General features: G+C 40.6%; 1 protein-coding gene across 6 annotated transcripts in view; it reads right to left on the bottom strand.

The window, feature by feature from the left end:
• The window catches only part of TMEM181 (transmembrane protein 181), a 56,997-nt gene that overhangs the window by 16,022 nt on the left and 25,453 nt on the right, over nucleotides 1-15,522 (bottom strand). For all 6 annotated transcript variants that reach the window (XM_037895069.2, XM_027821577.3, XM_043544275.1 and 3 more), the window contains 6 exons: nucleotides 12,168-12,258; nucleotides 11,415-11,536; nucleotides 5,287-5,406; nucleotides 2,610-2,690; nucleotides 1,526-1,625; nucleotides 839-969 (listed from right to left, as the gene is read on the bottom strand). In XM_037895069.2, the coding sequence (XP_037750997.1) occupies nucleotides 839-969; nucleotides 1,526-1,625; nucleotides 2,610-2,690; nucleotides 5,287-5,406; nucleotides 11,415-11,536; nucleotides 12,168-12,258 (645 nt within the window). The remainder of the gene's footprint in view (nucleotides 1-838; nucleotides 970-1,525; nucleotides 1,626-2,609; nucleotides 2,691-5,286; nucleotides 5,407-11,414; nucleotides 11,537-12,167; nucleotides 12,259-15,522) is intronic.

The following is a 15,522-nucleotide window of genomic DNA, read 5'->3' as shown; positions in this document are numbered from 1 at the left end:
TGTATAAAAACTATGTTATAATCACATGCATGTTAAAACAAAGTGAGGCTATTGCAAGATCTGATTCACTTCATGGATTCTGAAGCTGCAGAATCCACTTCTTTCCATAAAATTGTGCTTCAGAATTTGAGTTCTCTTTTATTTTTTTTAAGGTTATAAAATGTATGGTTGCAAAAAAATAGACGTCCAAACATGAACCAAGTGGAAACTACCGCAGCGTTGCTCTGCAACTAGTCTAGAATAAGAGCTGAGAGGTGTGAACCACGCCAAGAAGACTGTGCCAGAGTAGCTCAGTATTTCCCTGCTAATCGTTTTAGCCTCAAAGTCACATGACATTTTCTACGCCAGTTCCTGAGATCTCCCTGACACAGATTAAGAAAGGCAACAAGCTGGTCCTGGATATCAAAAAGGTGAAGAAACACTGCTCTATAACAGAGCCCTGTCTCTTCCCTAGCACAAGGGATAAAGCACCCAAATGGCTAACCACAAATCACATATTCAAGTCATAATACAAACAGTACAACACTACATCAGGCTTTCACAGCAGCTTTGTCACCCTGCAAATCCATTAAATGATGAGCTAGAATATATAAAACAGCTGATCTGAAATAAAATGGAAGAATGAGTTTAGTATACGGGACAGAATAAAAAGTCACATTACACTGTATATAGAATGAGCTTCATGAACACTTTCATATTAGGCATGGATTTCATTTTGTTAACAGCTTGGAAAAAGTGTACCACATAAATCAGGGAGAAAAATTAAAACTACATAATGCAAAACTGAGTTAATGTTAATATCTCTGCAGCAAGTACTGTGTAATTGTCCTCTCCTTACCTGCACTCGGATCCCGTGGTAGACACAGAGCCAGAACAGCAGCAATGCACACAGAAACACTGACTGAAAGAGGTCATCAAGCATGCCGGGAAACCAACTGTTCACCAAAAATGAGAGGGGGAAAAATGGATCTGTAACAGAATGGAAGAAAAAAAATCATAGAATTTTCTTTTCTTCTTCAATTTTACCCATTATCAATCAAAGGGGGGGAAAAACCCCAAACAGTCTTCAGAGAACAAGCAAGCAAATTTTTCAAAATCTTAGCAAGTAAGTGGCACTGCACTTGGTTAAATCTGAAAGTTCATAACAAATACAAGGCACCTCCAACAGGTATTCCTCCCTGTGCTAAGCAATCACTAAGATTTTCCCCAAGATTTCCAGTAGAGTTCATGTTTTGTTAGCCCTTTAGTTAGAGGGCACCTACTACACAACTGTTTCTTGCTGGTTGCCTACAGTCAGGTCTCAGTGTAGTTCTATTGTTAAAGTTCCTGAGGACATGTAACACGGCTGCTGCTGCCTGAGCAGTCCCTCATGGCCAGAGTTCCCTTTGCAGCAAGCCCCCTCTGTTCTCTCATCAGGACCACTTACACCTACTCAATTCTTATAAACAATCACATATTTTAAAGGGGCCAAGCTGATTGTAAGAGAACCCTACAAAAATGGCGTAATATATATACACACAAATACCATTGTAAAGCAGCAACAGGGGAAGGAGGATGGACATCCATTTCTGTTCAATTCCCCAGTCCCTCATGGAAAATTTCCGGAGGGAATGTGCAAACAGACACTGCAAAAAAACCAAAAATGTTATTGGCAACTGCCAGTTACTATATTACATACATCAGGCTTCATCTATCTTGTCCTTCCTAGCCTCAGCAGAGCTAACAGAGACTGTAATGCACAAACAATGTCACTCAAAAGGAAGTATGCTCTTTGAGCAGATTTTAATCACTGGGAGTCAGGTCTCCAAGGTTCTATTTCTCATTCTGATATGTGTGTGACCTTGAGCAAGTCACTTAACGTCTGGGACAACGTGAAATGGAAACCAGCTGCTACTGCACAAATCAGCATAATTTGTGTGATGCTGCCAACTTACTGTTTGATATTACTATATACACACTATAACAACATACCGGTATCTGCCTAAACTAGCCAACAAAATTCACTGACAGGTCAGGTCATATACCACATTAATTGTTACTTGATAAAAGTTGTGTGTACACGCGCACATGCATGTGTATTTTTTTATATTTTTTTATATATATATACACACACACACACACACACACACACACACACAATTATTCTAGAAAGTGTGTAGCAGCACCCACTACATTCAAAATTACATTAGGACTTTTATTCTAACCCAGTGTTTTCATTCATTAAGTCAGAAATATTTCATTACTTGGTCTCAGCCTCAAAGTGAATTTTTTCTTGAAAGTATGAGCAAAATTCTTTCAACCATTTTGAGTTGTACAAAGTATATGATTTTCCCTATTTGCAGTGCTTCCCCCACCCAATCCAAAAAACACTCAAACGCGGCTGAACTTGAAAATTTAGGTTGAACTAAACCCTTCCATTGTTTGCACAAACTTTAAAGCACAAACTGAATTATAAGTATTTTTAAAAATGATTTTGCACATGCACAGTAGGAGGCTTTGCTAATGTTGAGAGCTATGATACCAAATACAGGACTGTGTAGCAGTTGAATTAGCCACCTGCACACCTATCCCCAGCCCTCCAAAAAAGGTAAGTAAGAGACTGTACTCACAGTGACCATGAAAGTAAGAACTACAAAGACAAATCGGAACCAGATTTCCACTTGTGAAAAAGATGGGTTATAGGTTTTCCACTACAAGATAATAAAAGATAAATTGGTATGTTAAGAGGAAGCTGATAGAATTTGCATGACATAAAAAATTACTAGTACTTGCAGACACAATATTGCATAAAAGTCTCTACAGATGAACACACTGGCTTTCTCAGATTTAATGGCCAAGCCATTTCAAATTCCAGTGCACCACCTTAGAAAGATTAAGGCTAATTCATGTCTTGCCACCTCCTCCAACCTCGATATTGTTATGAAAATTTCAATAAATTAAAACAGAGCTAAAGCAGCCTACTGTTCCTCATGCTTAATACGAAGTTACAGGATAAAGAAGAAGCACGGTACATTCTCAAAGTGCCATCATACATGCCAAACCACAAAACTAAGGCAAAAAAGAGGATGAAACCAACATAGGTTAACTTCCCTTTGTTTAAGATTTACAGTAAATTCATCGATTGACTCAATCCACTGCAAGCTTCTTTATTTTTTGAAGACCATGCATATTCGTAGCTGACTAAACTTGCTAAATTAAGAAGAGATTAATGATTGCTAATTAGCTCATTTATTTCTCCATCTGGTTTTTGCCTCAGGAAAAAGGAAAGCAAGTTCTAAAAATGTGCAACTAACTTAATTTCCTCCCCCATAACACATTTTATGGATAAAATGAAAAGGAGTACTTGTGGCACCTTAGAGACTAACAGATTTATTTGAGCATGAGCTTTCGTGAGCTACAGCATCCGACGAAGTGAACTGTAGCTCATGAAAGCTTATGCGCTACAGTTCACTTCATCGGATGCTGTAGCTCACGAAAGCTTATGCTCAAATAAATCTGTTAGTCTCTAAGGTGCCACAAGTACTCCTTTTCTTTTTGCGGATACAGACTAACACGACTGCTACTCTGAAACCTGTCATTATGGATAAAATGTAGCTTATATAAACTTTTACAAAGGATAAGGGTTTAAGTTATTCTGTGGTCCACATATTAGACTTTAAAGGAGACTTGGAAAATGGTTATAAAAATGTACAAGCCCAGGCACAAAAATCTACTCGCCAACACTCTCTCGCCCCTTGCGTGACTTTGGGCAAGTCACTTCACCTCTGTCACTGGTTTCCCTCTTTGTCAGTCTTGTCTATTTAGACTGCAAGCTCTTTAGATCAGGTACCATTTATTTTGCACTACATGTACAGAGCCCCACTATGTTACACACTGTGCAATCTCAGCTGGGGATACTAGGCACTAAATGTAATATAAACAATACAAGAGCAGGGAAGACAAATAAAATGTGATTTTATTTGCCCTGGGAAAGCAGAGTTTTGCAAGGCTGCCTTAAAGGTCATGTGCAAAGCAAGATGATAAACTCTATCGCTTCACTAATGTGCTGAATACTCTCCACTTACCCAGCAAAGAGGTGCATTCAGTGTATAAAGAACTAAAAACTAACGTTTTCCCTTTTCATTTTAGGTCCCTGCATGCTAGCAGCTGTGACACACACACACACACACACACACACACACACAATGCTATACGCTGGAACACCACAGCGCAGCGTCCACTGCTGGAACATACACCCAGACCACAGCAGCACAGGCAGGGTCAACCTCAAAGTTGCTTTTTGTATATTGGCTTTGGAGTCACTCAGCACAAACTGGTGAAGTCCTGTAAACATTTTGTTTTGCAAGTCACCTTTATACGCTATGGTTTACACTCAGCATATTTCTTCAGGGAAGAATGTCTCTGCTTGTCTTGAGTGCATTTTTCCCTTTCTGCCCAACACTGTGTGTGGAAAAACACCCAAACAAAAACAACCCAATCAAGAGTTTCCTACAATGATAATTTTCTAACCCCATATGCTTTTGGAAAGTCTGGAGAAATCCTGCTAACCTCAATACACCTACCATAACAGTTGTAAAAGGCCAGTATATGTTTGGGGATGTAAGATTTGAATTCACATATTAACCTATCTAAATGAGACATTTCTTGTGCCCTCAGATTCTAACACTGCACTCAGTTGAACATGGGAATGACAGAAATGCAATTTTTGGATTGCCTATTTGTATGATCATAGCCAGGAGGCTTTTCCATTTTACAGTTATTTCTTAGCAGTGCTTGAGTTCAGAGCTGTAAGAACAAGACAAGGGTTTCACATATGCATTCAAGTTCTTTTCAATGGTGTGCTTTGTAAGAAAATATAGAATGGCTTTCTGAACAGGCTTTCCTTATCCACACTAATCCGAACTGTACTAGCTGTAATCATGTTTGAACAGCTGTTGCTAGCTGGGTCTTAGTATGGCTTTCTAAGTGCTGATAAAGATTTCTTTTCTAGAGAACAGCACTACAGACCACTGCTCTAGGTAAGCACAAGTTCATAACAGTTCTGACAGAAGAGTCCTTCTCCACAGTAATCAGAGAAATAGTGCTAGAACCTCGACAGCGGCAAATAAAGTATGTTTACAATCTCAGTGAGGATAGGGCCTTAGCCTCCACACTTTTTCTGTGCAAGTGTTTCACCTTCAAAAGAGAAATGACGTACATTTTACTATGGTTAAAGTAGCCTTCCGCAACAATAATTAAAACTGAAGATTTTTTTTTTTTTTTGCTAGCATGATACTGTTCACTTACTGTGAAATTCACATTCTTGATGGGGTACATCAGCTTATTCAGATCCTCAAAACCAACAATGACTTCATACTGAGTGTAAGTCAGGTAGCCAAGGTGAACCACAATGATTTCGGCACATTTCTATGAACACACAAAGTAGAGTCAGAATACCTCATAAGAGCTTTATGCTGTAATTTATATTTAAGGGCTTACACCTCAATAGGATTCAATTACAAAAAAATGACTAACATAGTAAAGTTATAATGGAAAAACAAATAAGGAGATCTGAGAGAGATTCCAAAGAAACTTATTTAAGGCACTCAGACAAAGTAAAAGCTCAGTGGGTGTCAATTGCCCATCAGCCAAAATACAGCTTTATTTCTCAGTAGAAACGGATCCAAGTGTAAGGTCTCCTGGTACCACTGATTTTTTTTTTAAAAGATGACCTGTAAAAGACAAAAAGGGGCCTTTTTTTTCTTTGATGTATGAATAAAACTTGAAAGCTTTCTTTAAGAAGTGGCTGCTTTTTTAAAATGTCTTATAAATTTCTGATCTTTGATGTCTTCTGTTGTGTTTTCTTTCACTTTGAGATAGTTACAGATTAAAAGTACTAAAAGACCGTCTGGCTCTGAGGTGGTATGAGGTTCTGCCGAGGACACCAAAGCAAAGGATTGGAGAGCTTTATACTGACATTTTAAAAAATGTTAATGTGGGTCACTTCTTAACCCACATTAATATACAGCACAAGGAAATCACATTCTCCAGAGCCAACTAAAAACGTACAGAACCACCAACAGTGTTTTTTTGGGGGATAGTGGGGCCCCCAAACAAGTGACAGTTTTAGATTTGTCTGTGTGCTATTCTTTCTTTCAGTGTCAGAGAGCTAAGGAGAACATCAGAAAAATTCTAACCTTTCCAAAGAAGGTTAGCACTCAGTGAAGGATATTTATATGCCTTTGTACCTATGAAACCAAAAACTGTAAACATATGAGCAATTAAATGCTCCAACAACTCAGCAGCAGCAGAAGTGCTCTAGGCTGTCTTTGCTCAATCCACTGTTTCCCCAGGTTATCCAGCAGATTAGTTCACCATGCTGTGGTAATTTTCAAGTAATTGCCCAATTTATCATCTATACCTAGGGCCCTACCAAATTCACGGTTCATTTTGGTCAATTTCATGGTCAGAGGAATTTAAAAACCATAAATTTCATTATTTTGCCTATTTGAATCTGAATTTTCAGAGTGTTGTAATTGTAGGAGTCCTGACCCAAAAAGGAGTTGTGCGGGAGTCGCAAGGTTATTGTAGGGGGGGTTGCAGTACTGCTACCCTTATTTCTCCGCTGCTGCTGCTGGCGGTGGCACTGCCTTCAGAACTGGGCAGCTGGAGACTGGCGGCTGCTGGCCAAAAGCCCAGCTCTGAAGGCAGAGCTGCCGCCAGCAGCAGCACAGTAGTAAGGATGGCATGACATGGTATTGCCACCCTTACTTCTGCACTGCTCCTGGCAGGGTGCTTCCTTCAGAGCTGGGCAGCCAGAGATGGGTGGCTGTTGGCCAGGTGCCTAGCTCTGAAGGCAGCATAGAAGTAAGGATGGCAATACTGCAACCCCTCTAGAATAACCTGGTAAGCCCCCTGCAACTCCTTTTTGGGTCAGGACCCCCAGTTTGAGAAATGCTGGTCTCCCCCGTGAAATCTGTATAGTATAAGAACGGCCATACTGGGTCAGACCGAAGGTCCATCTAGCCCAGTATCCTGCCTTCTGACAGTGGCTAATGCCGGGTGGCCCCAGAGGGAATGAACAGAACAGGTAATCAAGTGATTCATCCCCTGTTGCCCATTCCCAGCTTCCGACAAACACAGGCTAGCGACAACATCCCTGTCCATCCTGGCTAATAGCCATTGATGGACCTATCCTCCATGAACTTATTTAGTTCTTTTTCAAACCCTGTTATAGTCTTGGCCTTCACGACATCCTCTGGCAAGGAGTTCCACAGGCTGACTGTGTGTTGTGTGAAAAAATACTTCCTTTTGTTTGTTTTAAACCTGCTGCCTATTAATTTCATTTGGTGATCCCTAGTTCTTGTGTTATGAGAAGGAGTAAATAACACTTCCTTGTTCACTTTCTCCACACCAATCATGATTTTATAGACCGCTATCATATCGTTCTTTAGTCATTTCTTTTCCAAGCTGAAAAGTCGCAGTCTTATTAATCTCTCCTCATATGGCAGCCGTTCCATACCTCTAATAATTTTTGTTGCCCTTTTCTGAACCTTTTCCAATTCCAAGATATCTTTTTTGAGATGGGGCAACCACATCTGTATGCAGTATTCAAGATGTGGGCATACCATGGATTTATATAGAGGCAATACAATACTTTGTGTTTTACGATTTATCCCTTTCTTAATGATTCCCAACATTCTGTTAGCTTTTTTGACTGCCGCTGCACACCTAGTGGATGTTTTCAGAGAACTATCCACAATGACTCCAAGATCTCTTTCTTGAGTGGTAACAGCTAACTTAGACCCCATCATTTTATAGGTATAGTTGGGATTGCTTTCCAAGGTGCATTACTTTGCATTTTCAACATTGAATTTCATCTGCCATTTTGTTGCCCAGTCACCCAGTTTTGAGAGATTCTTTTGTAGCTCTTTGCAATCTGCCTGGGATTTAACTATCTTGAGCAATTTTGTATCATCTGCAAATTTTGCCACCTCACTGTTTACCCCTTTTTCCAGATCATTTATGAATATATTGAATAGAACTGGGCCCGCAGTACAGACCCCTGGGGGACACCACTATTTACCTCTCTCCATTCTGAAAACCGACCATTTATTCCTCTCCTTTGTTTCCTATCTTTTAATGAGTTACCAATCCATGGAGGACCTTCCCTCTTATCTCATGACAGCTTACTTTGCTGAAGAGCCTTTGGTGAGTGACCTTGTCAAAGGCTTTCCGAAAATCTAAGTACACTATATCCACTGGATCCCCCTTATCCACATGCTTGTTGACCCCCTCAAAGAATTCTAGTAGATTGGTGAGGATGATTTCCCTTTACAAAAACCATGTTGACTCTTCCCCAACAAATTATGTTCATCTATGTGTCTGACAATTTTGTTCTTTACTATGATTTCAACCAGTTTGCCTGGTACTGAAGTCAGGTTTACCGGCCTGTAATTGCTGGGATCACTTCTGGAGCCCTTTTTAAAAATTGGTGTCACATTAGTTATCCTCCAGTCATTTGGTACAGATGCTGATTTAAATGATGGGTTACAGACTACAGTTAGTAATTCTGCAATTTCACATTTGAGTTCCTTCAGAACTCTTGGGTGAATACCATCTGGTCCTGGTGAGTTATTACTGTTTAGTTTACCAATTTGTTCCAAAACTTCCTCTAAGGACACCTCAATGACAGTTCCACAGATTTGTCACCTAAAAATAGGATAAGTGCACACAAAAGACCAGATTTCATGGTGGGGTACCAGATTTCACAGGCCGTGATCCATTTTTCACGACCATGAATTTGGTAGGGCCCTATCTATACCTAGTAAGAAAGGGACATGGCTTATGTTCTTAAGTCTGCCCATTTGCAAGCAGTCTCCATTTCAACCAACAAGACTGCAGTACAAATATACCTTTGCACCCTGCTCAAGTTTCTAACTCCAACAGCTGTGACATTTCAGTGGCTATCTCCCAGAACAGTGCTGGGAACTAGAAGAATGCAGGGGAAGAGATACACTCTGGTACTTCAATTCCTTTCACAACTAGCAATGGAAGTCTAGGTAGAAAGATACTAATTTCCAGACACTGGTCAGGTGAATGACATTTATCTTTTCCACTGGTCCTGACTAGTCATCCAGAGTTCAATGTTACTCAGGTAAGATCCAAAGTTAATCTAACTTTCAACATGTATATAGTATAGACACTCTACTGGTTTTTGGAAGAGACTACTCTTGAAAGAGTGAGGGTAATAAATCTTTGGAACAATTTTTACCAAGGGTTGTGGAAGATTCTCTATCACTGGCAATTTTTAAATCAAGATTGGATGTTCTTCTAAAAGATATGCTCTAGTTCAAACAGGAATTATTTCAGGGAAGTTCTAGTGCCTGTGTTATGCAGGTCAGACTAGATGATCACAGTTGTCCCTTCTAGCCACAGAATCTATGAAAGATGCCAGATTGTCCTCCAGTCTCTGTTGCTGTCAAAGTGAATCAACAGAATCAAGAGAAACAGAAGATGCACAATACTGTTGTGATAATGCATGAAACTTTCAAAAGCATTTAAATGACTAGGAGCCTAAAGACCCAATGAATGTAAATAGGATTTGGGTTCCTAAGTCATTTAGGCACCTTTGAACATTTTACCTAATTTTTTTATTATTTTCTTTTTTACATCTTGTAGAGGGGAACACAAGCCAGAAAACTAGAAGCAGCATCTAGACTGACTTAAGACATTCAAACCGTTCAGAATGCCCACGTGTAAGTGAGACAAAGTGACTAAGCAGAGACAGAACATCTCTTAACATACTCACATGTTACAAATATTTGAAATATTTCACTAAGACTGTCATAAATATAAAGGGAAGGTTAACCACCTTTCTGTATACAGTGCTATAAAATCCCTCCTGGCCAGAGGCAAAACCCTTTCACCTCTAAAGGGTTAAGAAGCTAAGGTAACCTCGCTGGCACCTGACCCAAAGTGACCAATGAGGGGACAAGATACTTTCAAATCTTGAGAGAGGGGGGACAAATGGTTTTGTCTGTCTCTGTGATACCTTTGCCGGAAACAGATCAAGGATGCAAGTTCTCCAACTCCTGTAAAGTTAGTAAGTAATCTAGCTAGAAAATGCGTTAGGTTTTCTTTGTTTAACGGAGTTGCGGGGGGGGGGGGGGGGGGGGGGGGGGCAGTGTCACAAGGTTATTTTAGGAGGGAGGCGCGATATTGCCACTCTTACTTCTGCGCTGCCTTCAGATCTGGTGGCCAGAGAGCAGCAGCTGATGGCCGGGAACCCAGCTCTGAAGACAGCGCCCCATCAGCACCAGGGCAGAAGTAAGGAAGGCTTGGTATGGTACTGCCACCCTTACTTCTGCACTGCTGCCTTTAGAGCTGGGCGGCTGGCGAGTGGCGTCTGCTGACTGAGGACCCAGCTCTGCAGGCAGCAGTGCAGAAGTAAGGGTGGCAATACCATACCAACCCTTCCTTACTTCTGTGCTGCTGCTGGCAATGGCTCTGCCTTCAGAGCTGGGCTCCCAGCCAGCAGCCGCCGCTCTCCAGCTGCCCAGCTCTGAAGGCAGCGCTGCCACCAGCAGCAGCGCAGAAGTAAGGGTAGCAGTACCGCAACCCACTCTACAATAACCTTGAGACCTCCCCCCCCAGCCAACTCCTTTTTGGGTCAGGACCCCTACAATTACAACACCATGAAATTTCATATTTAAATAGCTGAAATCATGAAATTTACGATTTTTAAAATCCTATGACCATGAAATTGACCAAAATGGATGGTGAATTTGGTAGGGCCCTAATTATGATATATGGTCCTCACTGTGTAATTAAGATCTTTCTTCTAAAGAAAGTCTCACTCATGAGGTGCTATAGTTTGATGGCTCTAAGTTAAACTAACTCATATCTTAGATGCTGGAGAAAAGGGATGCTAGAACTTTAAAACCTTAAATGAATACACTTAAATAATGTTTTGTCTCAAACTCAAGGCAGTGACTATATTACAGCATTCTGATTCTTCCATTTAGGATCTGTCCATATTAATACTAAAACAGTGCTAGCAGCAACTGCGTTTAAACACAGTTGTGACTAGCTGAGTTTTACCATTTTCCCAGGGTGGATGGGGATTTTTTTTTTTCTGTAATTCAGTTCCATTCATGCTATTGACAACCTGAAAAGTAGTCTATATTCTGGTTTGGTTACTATGGATCTCAAAAGTCATGCCACACAGCTGGACGAAGCCATTTTACAACCTTGCTAGCAAAATCCAAGAAACACAGTATTACTAGCACAACTGCAAGCATAATGTAGACAAACTCTTACTGCAGGTTTTCCCCTGTGGCCTCCTTATCAGATACTCTCCCCACATCTACCATGCACGAGTAGTTTTAGAAGAATAAACTTTACAATCAGTGTTGTTCCAAAAAGATACTTACTTGTGCACAGTTCAGTATTCTCGTCCGATTGTAAACTTGGTTATTAATAAATGATGAGCTTCCATTTTCTTCTACACCACGTATTTTAACTGTCATAGTAACATTTGTTTTGAAGCTGGACTCTGTAATTAAAGAGAAAAATATTAGGCTGTTGTCCAAAACAAATGTAGAAATGAAATCTCAAATAGAGTTACTACATGCACCAATACTCCCAGCTCACTGAAACCGATCCAGTTATGCTTTGCTACAGTAGAGAGGAAAAATCCTGCATTCCTGACTTGGGCAAGAATTCCCATTAAAGTCAGTGTGGTATTCAGTGCAGTTAGCAATACCTGATAATGTGATTTGAGAATCTGAGTGTTAATCTAGGATCAGTATCTTGTAACATCAACTAGTCTAAACCCAAAAGAGGAAGCGAGAGAGAGAGAGAGAGAGAGACAGACAGACAGACAGACACACACACACACCCCATTACTGCTTTAGCAAAAAGTATAAAAAACAAACAACTTTGAAATGTCCCTGCAGCCGTTCCCTTACTTTCTTAGCTAATAGGTCAAGTTCTGCATATTTATTGTGATGGGTGGGTTTTTTCCATGCATTTTGGATCCAGGTAAAACTACATGAGAATATACATGACAGCTAAGTGAAATACAGGTCAACTACTGTAAACGTAATTGACTTGTTATACCTACTGTAATAAAATTCCAGGATAACATCAGTTTTCTGAAATAATAAATTGGACAAGGTGCTTACCGTTAGGCTGATCCAGCTGAATCACACACGTCAGCCACAGCTGCTGATTGTAAGTAGACAACGGTTTTGAATTTAATTTAAATGGCCTCATCTGGAAGAAAACAAGAAGGATTTGAGGTAATTCACATTCATCCTACTGCACTAGCCATTTGGAGATGCAATGAATAAATACTTCTGTTACCATTCTACACTTCTGACAGAAAAGCATGTTTTTCTTTTAATCCATTAAATGATCAGTTCTTGGTACAGTGCTGGTGGTGTGAACACCACCCTCGAATACTTTTCATTTTATCAGCACACAGAGTTTGTGTAGCTTTGAATTAAGAAGAGACAAAAGTATTTAAAGAAAATAAAAGCAGCAGCAAACAGTTAAACAAAGAAAATGTAAGTACAGAAAGGAAATACAGTTTTATATTTTCAAATTAAGTACTAACAGTAGTTTATTTCTAGCTCTACACTTCAAGAATCGGCGTTTTAGTCATCAGATTGCTACATGTCAAGCTCATTCAATCTTTTGTATCAAAATGGCAGCCATTTCCCCTTGGATGTTCTAAAACTTTTATATTCCTTTTAAAACCATGAAACAAGAAATGGATAGGTACGAACTGCAAGCAGAAGTAGGTCAAATTCTGAATGGAAGTTTTTCTAAAAGATATACTCTAATTCAAACAGGAATTAATTCAGGGAAACCTGTGTTTTATACAGGAGGTCAGACTAGAAAGATGATCATAGTGGTCTAGATTCACAGATTACAAGGAGCAGTGGTAGAAGAGAAAGGCTTGGCTTTTCCTTGCCATACCTCTGCTCACTTGGGTACAATAAATGTGTAAGAATGAATTTATTTGAGCATAAGCTTTCGTGAGCTACAGCTCACTTCATTGGATGCATTCAGTGGAAAATACAGTGGGGAGATTTATATACATAGAGAACATGAAACAATGGGTGTTACCATACACACTGTAAAGAGAGTGATCACTGAAGGTGAGCTATTAAGCAGAAGAGTGAGGGACGGGGACCTTTTGTAGTGATAATCAAGGTGGGCCATTTCCAGCAGTTGACAAGAACATCTGAGGAACAGTGCGGGGGGGAGAGGGGGATGGCGGAAATAAACATGGGGAAATCGTTTTACTTTGTGTAATGACCCATCCACTCCCAGTCTTTATTCAAGCCTAAGTTAATTGTATCCAGTTTGCAAATTAATTCCAATTCCCCAGTCTCTCGCTGGAGTCTGTTTTTGAAGTTTTTTTGTTGAAGAATTGTAACTTTTAGGTCTGTAATCGAGTGACCAAAGAGACTGAAGTGTTCTCCAACTGGTTTTTGAATGACCACACCACACAATCCATTGTCTACAGCCAAGTTCTACGATACAACAGCATTTGCTCCAACCCCTCAGACAGAGACAAACACCTACAAGATCTCTATCAAGCATTCTTACAACTACAATACCCACCTGCTGAAGTGAAGAAATAGATTGACAGAGCCAGAAGAGTACCCAGAAGTCACCTACTACAGGACAGGCCCAACAAAGAAAATAACAGAACGCCATCACCTTCAGCCCCCAACTAAAACCTCTCCAACGCATCATCAAGGATCTACAACCTATCCTGAAGGACGGCCCATCGCTCTCACAGATCTTGGGAGACAGACCAGTCCTTGCTTACAGACCTGAAGCAAATACTCACCAGCAACCACACAACAAAAACACTAACCCAGGAACCTATCCTTGCAACAAAGCCTGTTGCCAACTGTGTCCACATATTTATTCAGGGGACACCATCATAGGGCCTAATCACATCAGCCACACTGTCAGAGGCTCGTTCACCTGCACATCTACCAATGTGATATATGCCATCATGTGCCAGCAATGCCCCTCTGCCATGTACATTGGTCAAACTGGACAGTCTCTACGTAAAAAAATCAATGGACACAAATCAGACGTCAAGAATTATAACATTCAAAAACCAGTCGGAGAACACTTCAGTCTCTTTGGTCACTCGATTACAGACCTAAAAGTTGCAATTCTTCAACAAAAAAAACTTCAAAAACAGACTCCAGCGAGAGACTGCTGAATTGGAATTAATTTGCAAACTGGATACAATTAACTTAGTCTTGAATAAAGACTGGGAGTGGATGGGTCATTACACAAAGTAAACGATTTCCCCATGTTTATTCCCCACCCCACACCGTTCCTCAGATGTTCTTGTCAACTGCTGGAAATGGGGACCTTTTGTAGTGATAATCAAGGTGGGCCATCCCCCACTCTCCTGCTTAATAACTCACCTTCAGTGATCACTCTCATTACAGTGTGTATGGTAACACCCATTGTTTCATGTTCTCTATGTATATAAATCTCCCCACTGTATTTTCCACTGAATGCATCCAATGAAGTGAGCTGTAGCCCACGAAAGCTTATGCTCAAATAAATTTGCTAGTCTCTAAGGTGCCACAAGTCCTCCTTTTCTTTTTGCGAATACAGACTAACTCGGCTGCTACTCTGAAACCTGTGTAAGAATGGTTTCTGTTCTCTAAAACAAATATACATAGGTGGCAAGTTAAATAGAGAGAGCACAGGTAGAACATTTAGGGCTCAACAAATTGAACATACAACTTTATTATTTCAAAGCAATTTAAGTACTGTCCCAAATACCCCATCAGATTACTGCCCAAGGTAAGACTGGAGTGGGTATAGAAAAAAAACAAGAGCTAAGATGCAGGAAAAGTGCAGAGCCTTGAAAGTGAGGATGTGAAGGCTGCTTTTAGGAAACCAGATCTCTGGTGTTTACTTCATATCTTTCACTTACCAGCGAACAATTGCCAAGAAAAAACATTCCTTCCAGTTGACAGAATGGAAAATGGATGTGGGGGTGTTAGTCCTCGTTGAGGACTTTTTAAATTCTCTGCTTTCAATTTCCCCTCCACCCCACTACCTTACGGATGCACACTGTGGTTGTCTTTCTTGGCTAAAGAGCAATGCATGGGTTCTCAAGGGAATCCCACACTTTGGTTGGCCTCTGCCCTATTACAGGTCTCCCTAAATTACCAGCCTGGAGAAGAACTAACTGAGACTAGAAACTGATTCTGGCTACTCATGAGTAAGGCTACTTTTTAGTCACAGGTATTTTTAGTAAAAGTCACGGACAGGTCACAGGCCGTAAACAAAAATTCACGGCCCATGACCTGTCCATGACTTTTACTATATACCCCTGACTAAAACTTGGGGGGGGGGGGGGAGGAGAAGGAGCAGCTCAGGGGGACACGCGGCCCGGGGTGGCGTGACGGGTGCGCATGCCAGGGGGTGCAGTGGGTTGAGGGCCAGGGGGAGCAGCGGGTGGGATGGCGAGTTTCATGGCTGGTG

The sequence above is a fragment of the Chelonia mydas genome, chromosome 3 (assembly GCF_015237465.2).
Source record: "Chelonia mydas isolate rCheMyd1 chromosome 3, rCheMyd1.pri.v2, whole genome shotgun sequence".
NCBI lineage: Eukaryota > Metazoa > Chordata > Testudines > Cheloniidae > Chelonia > Chelonia mydas.
Note: the sequence above shows the minus strand (reverse complement) of the source record. Positions and strands in the feature narration are given on the sequence as shown.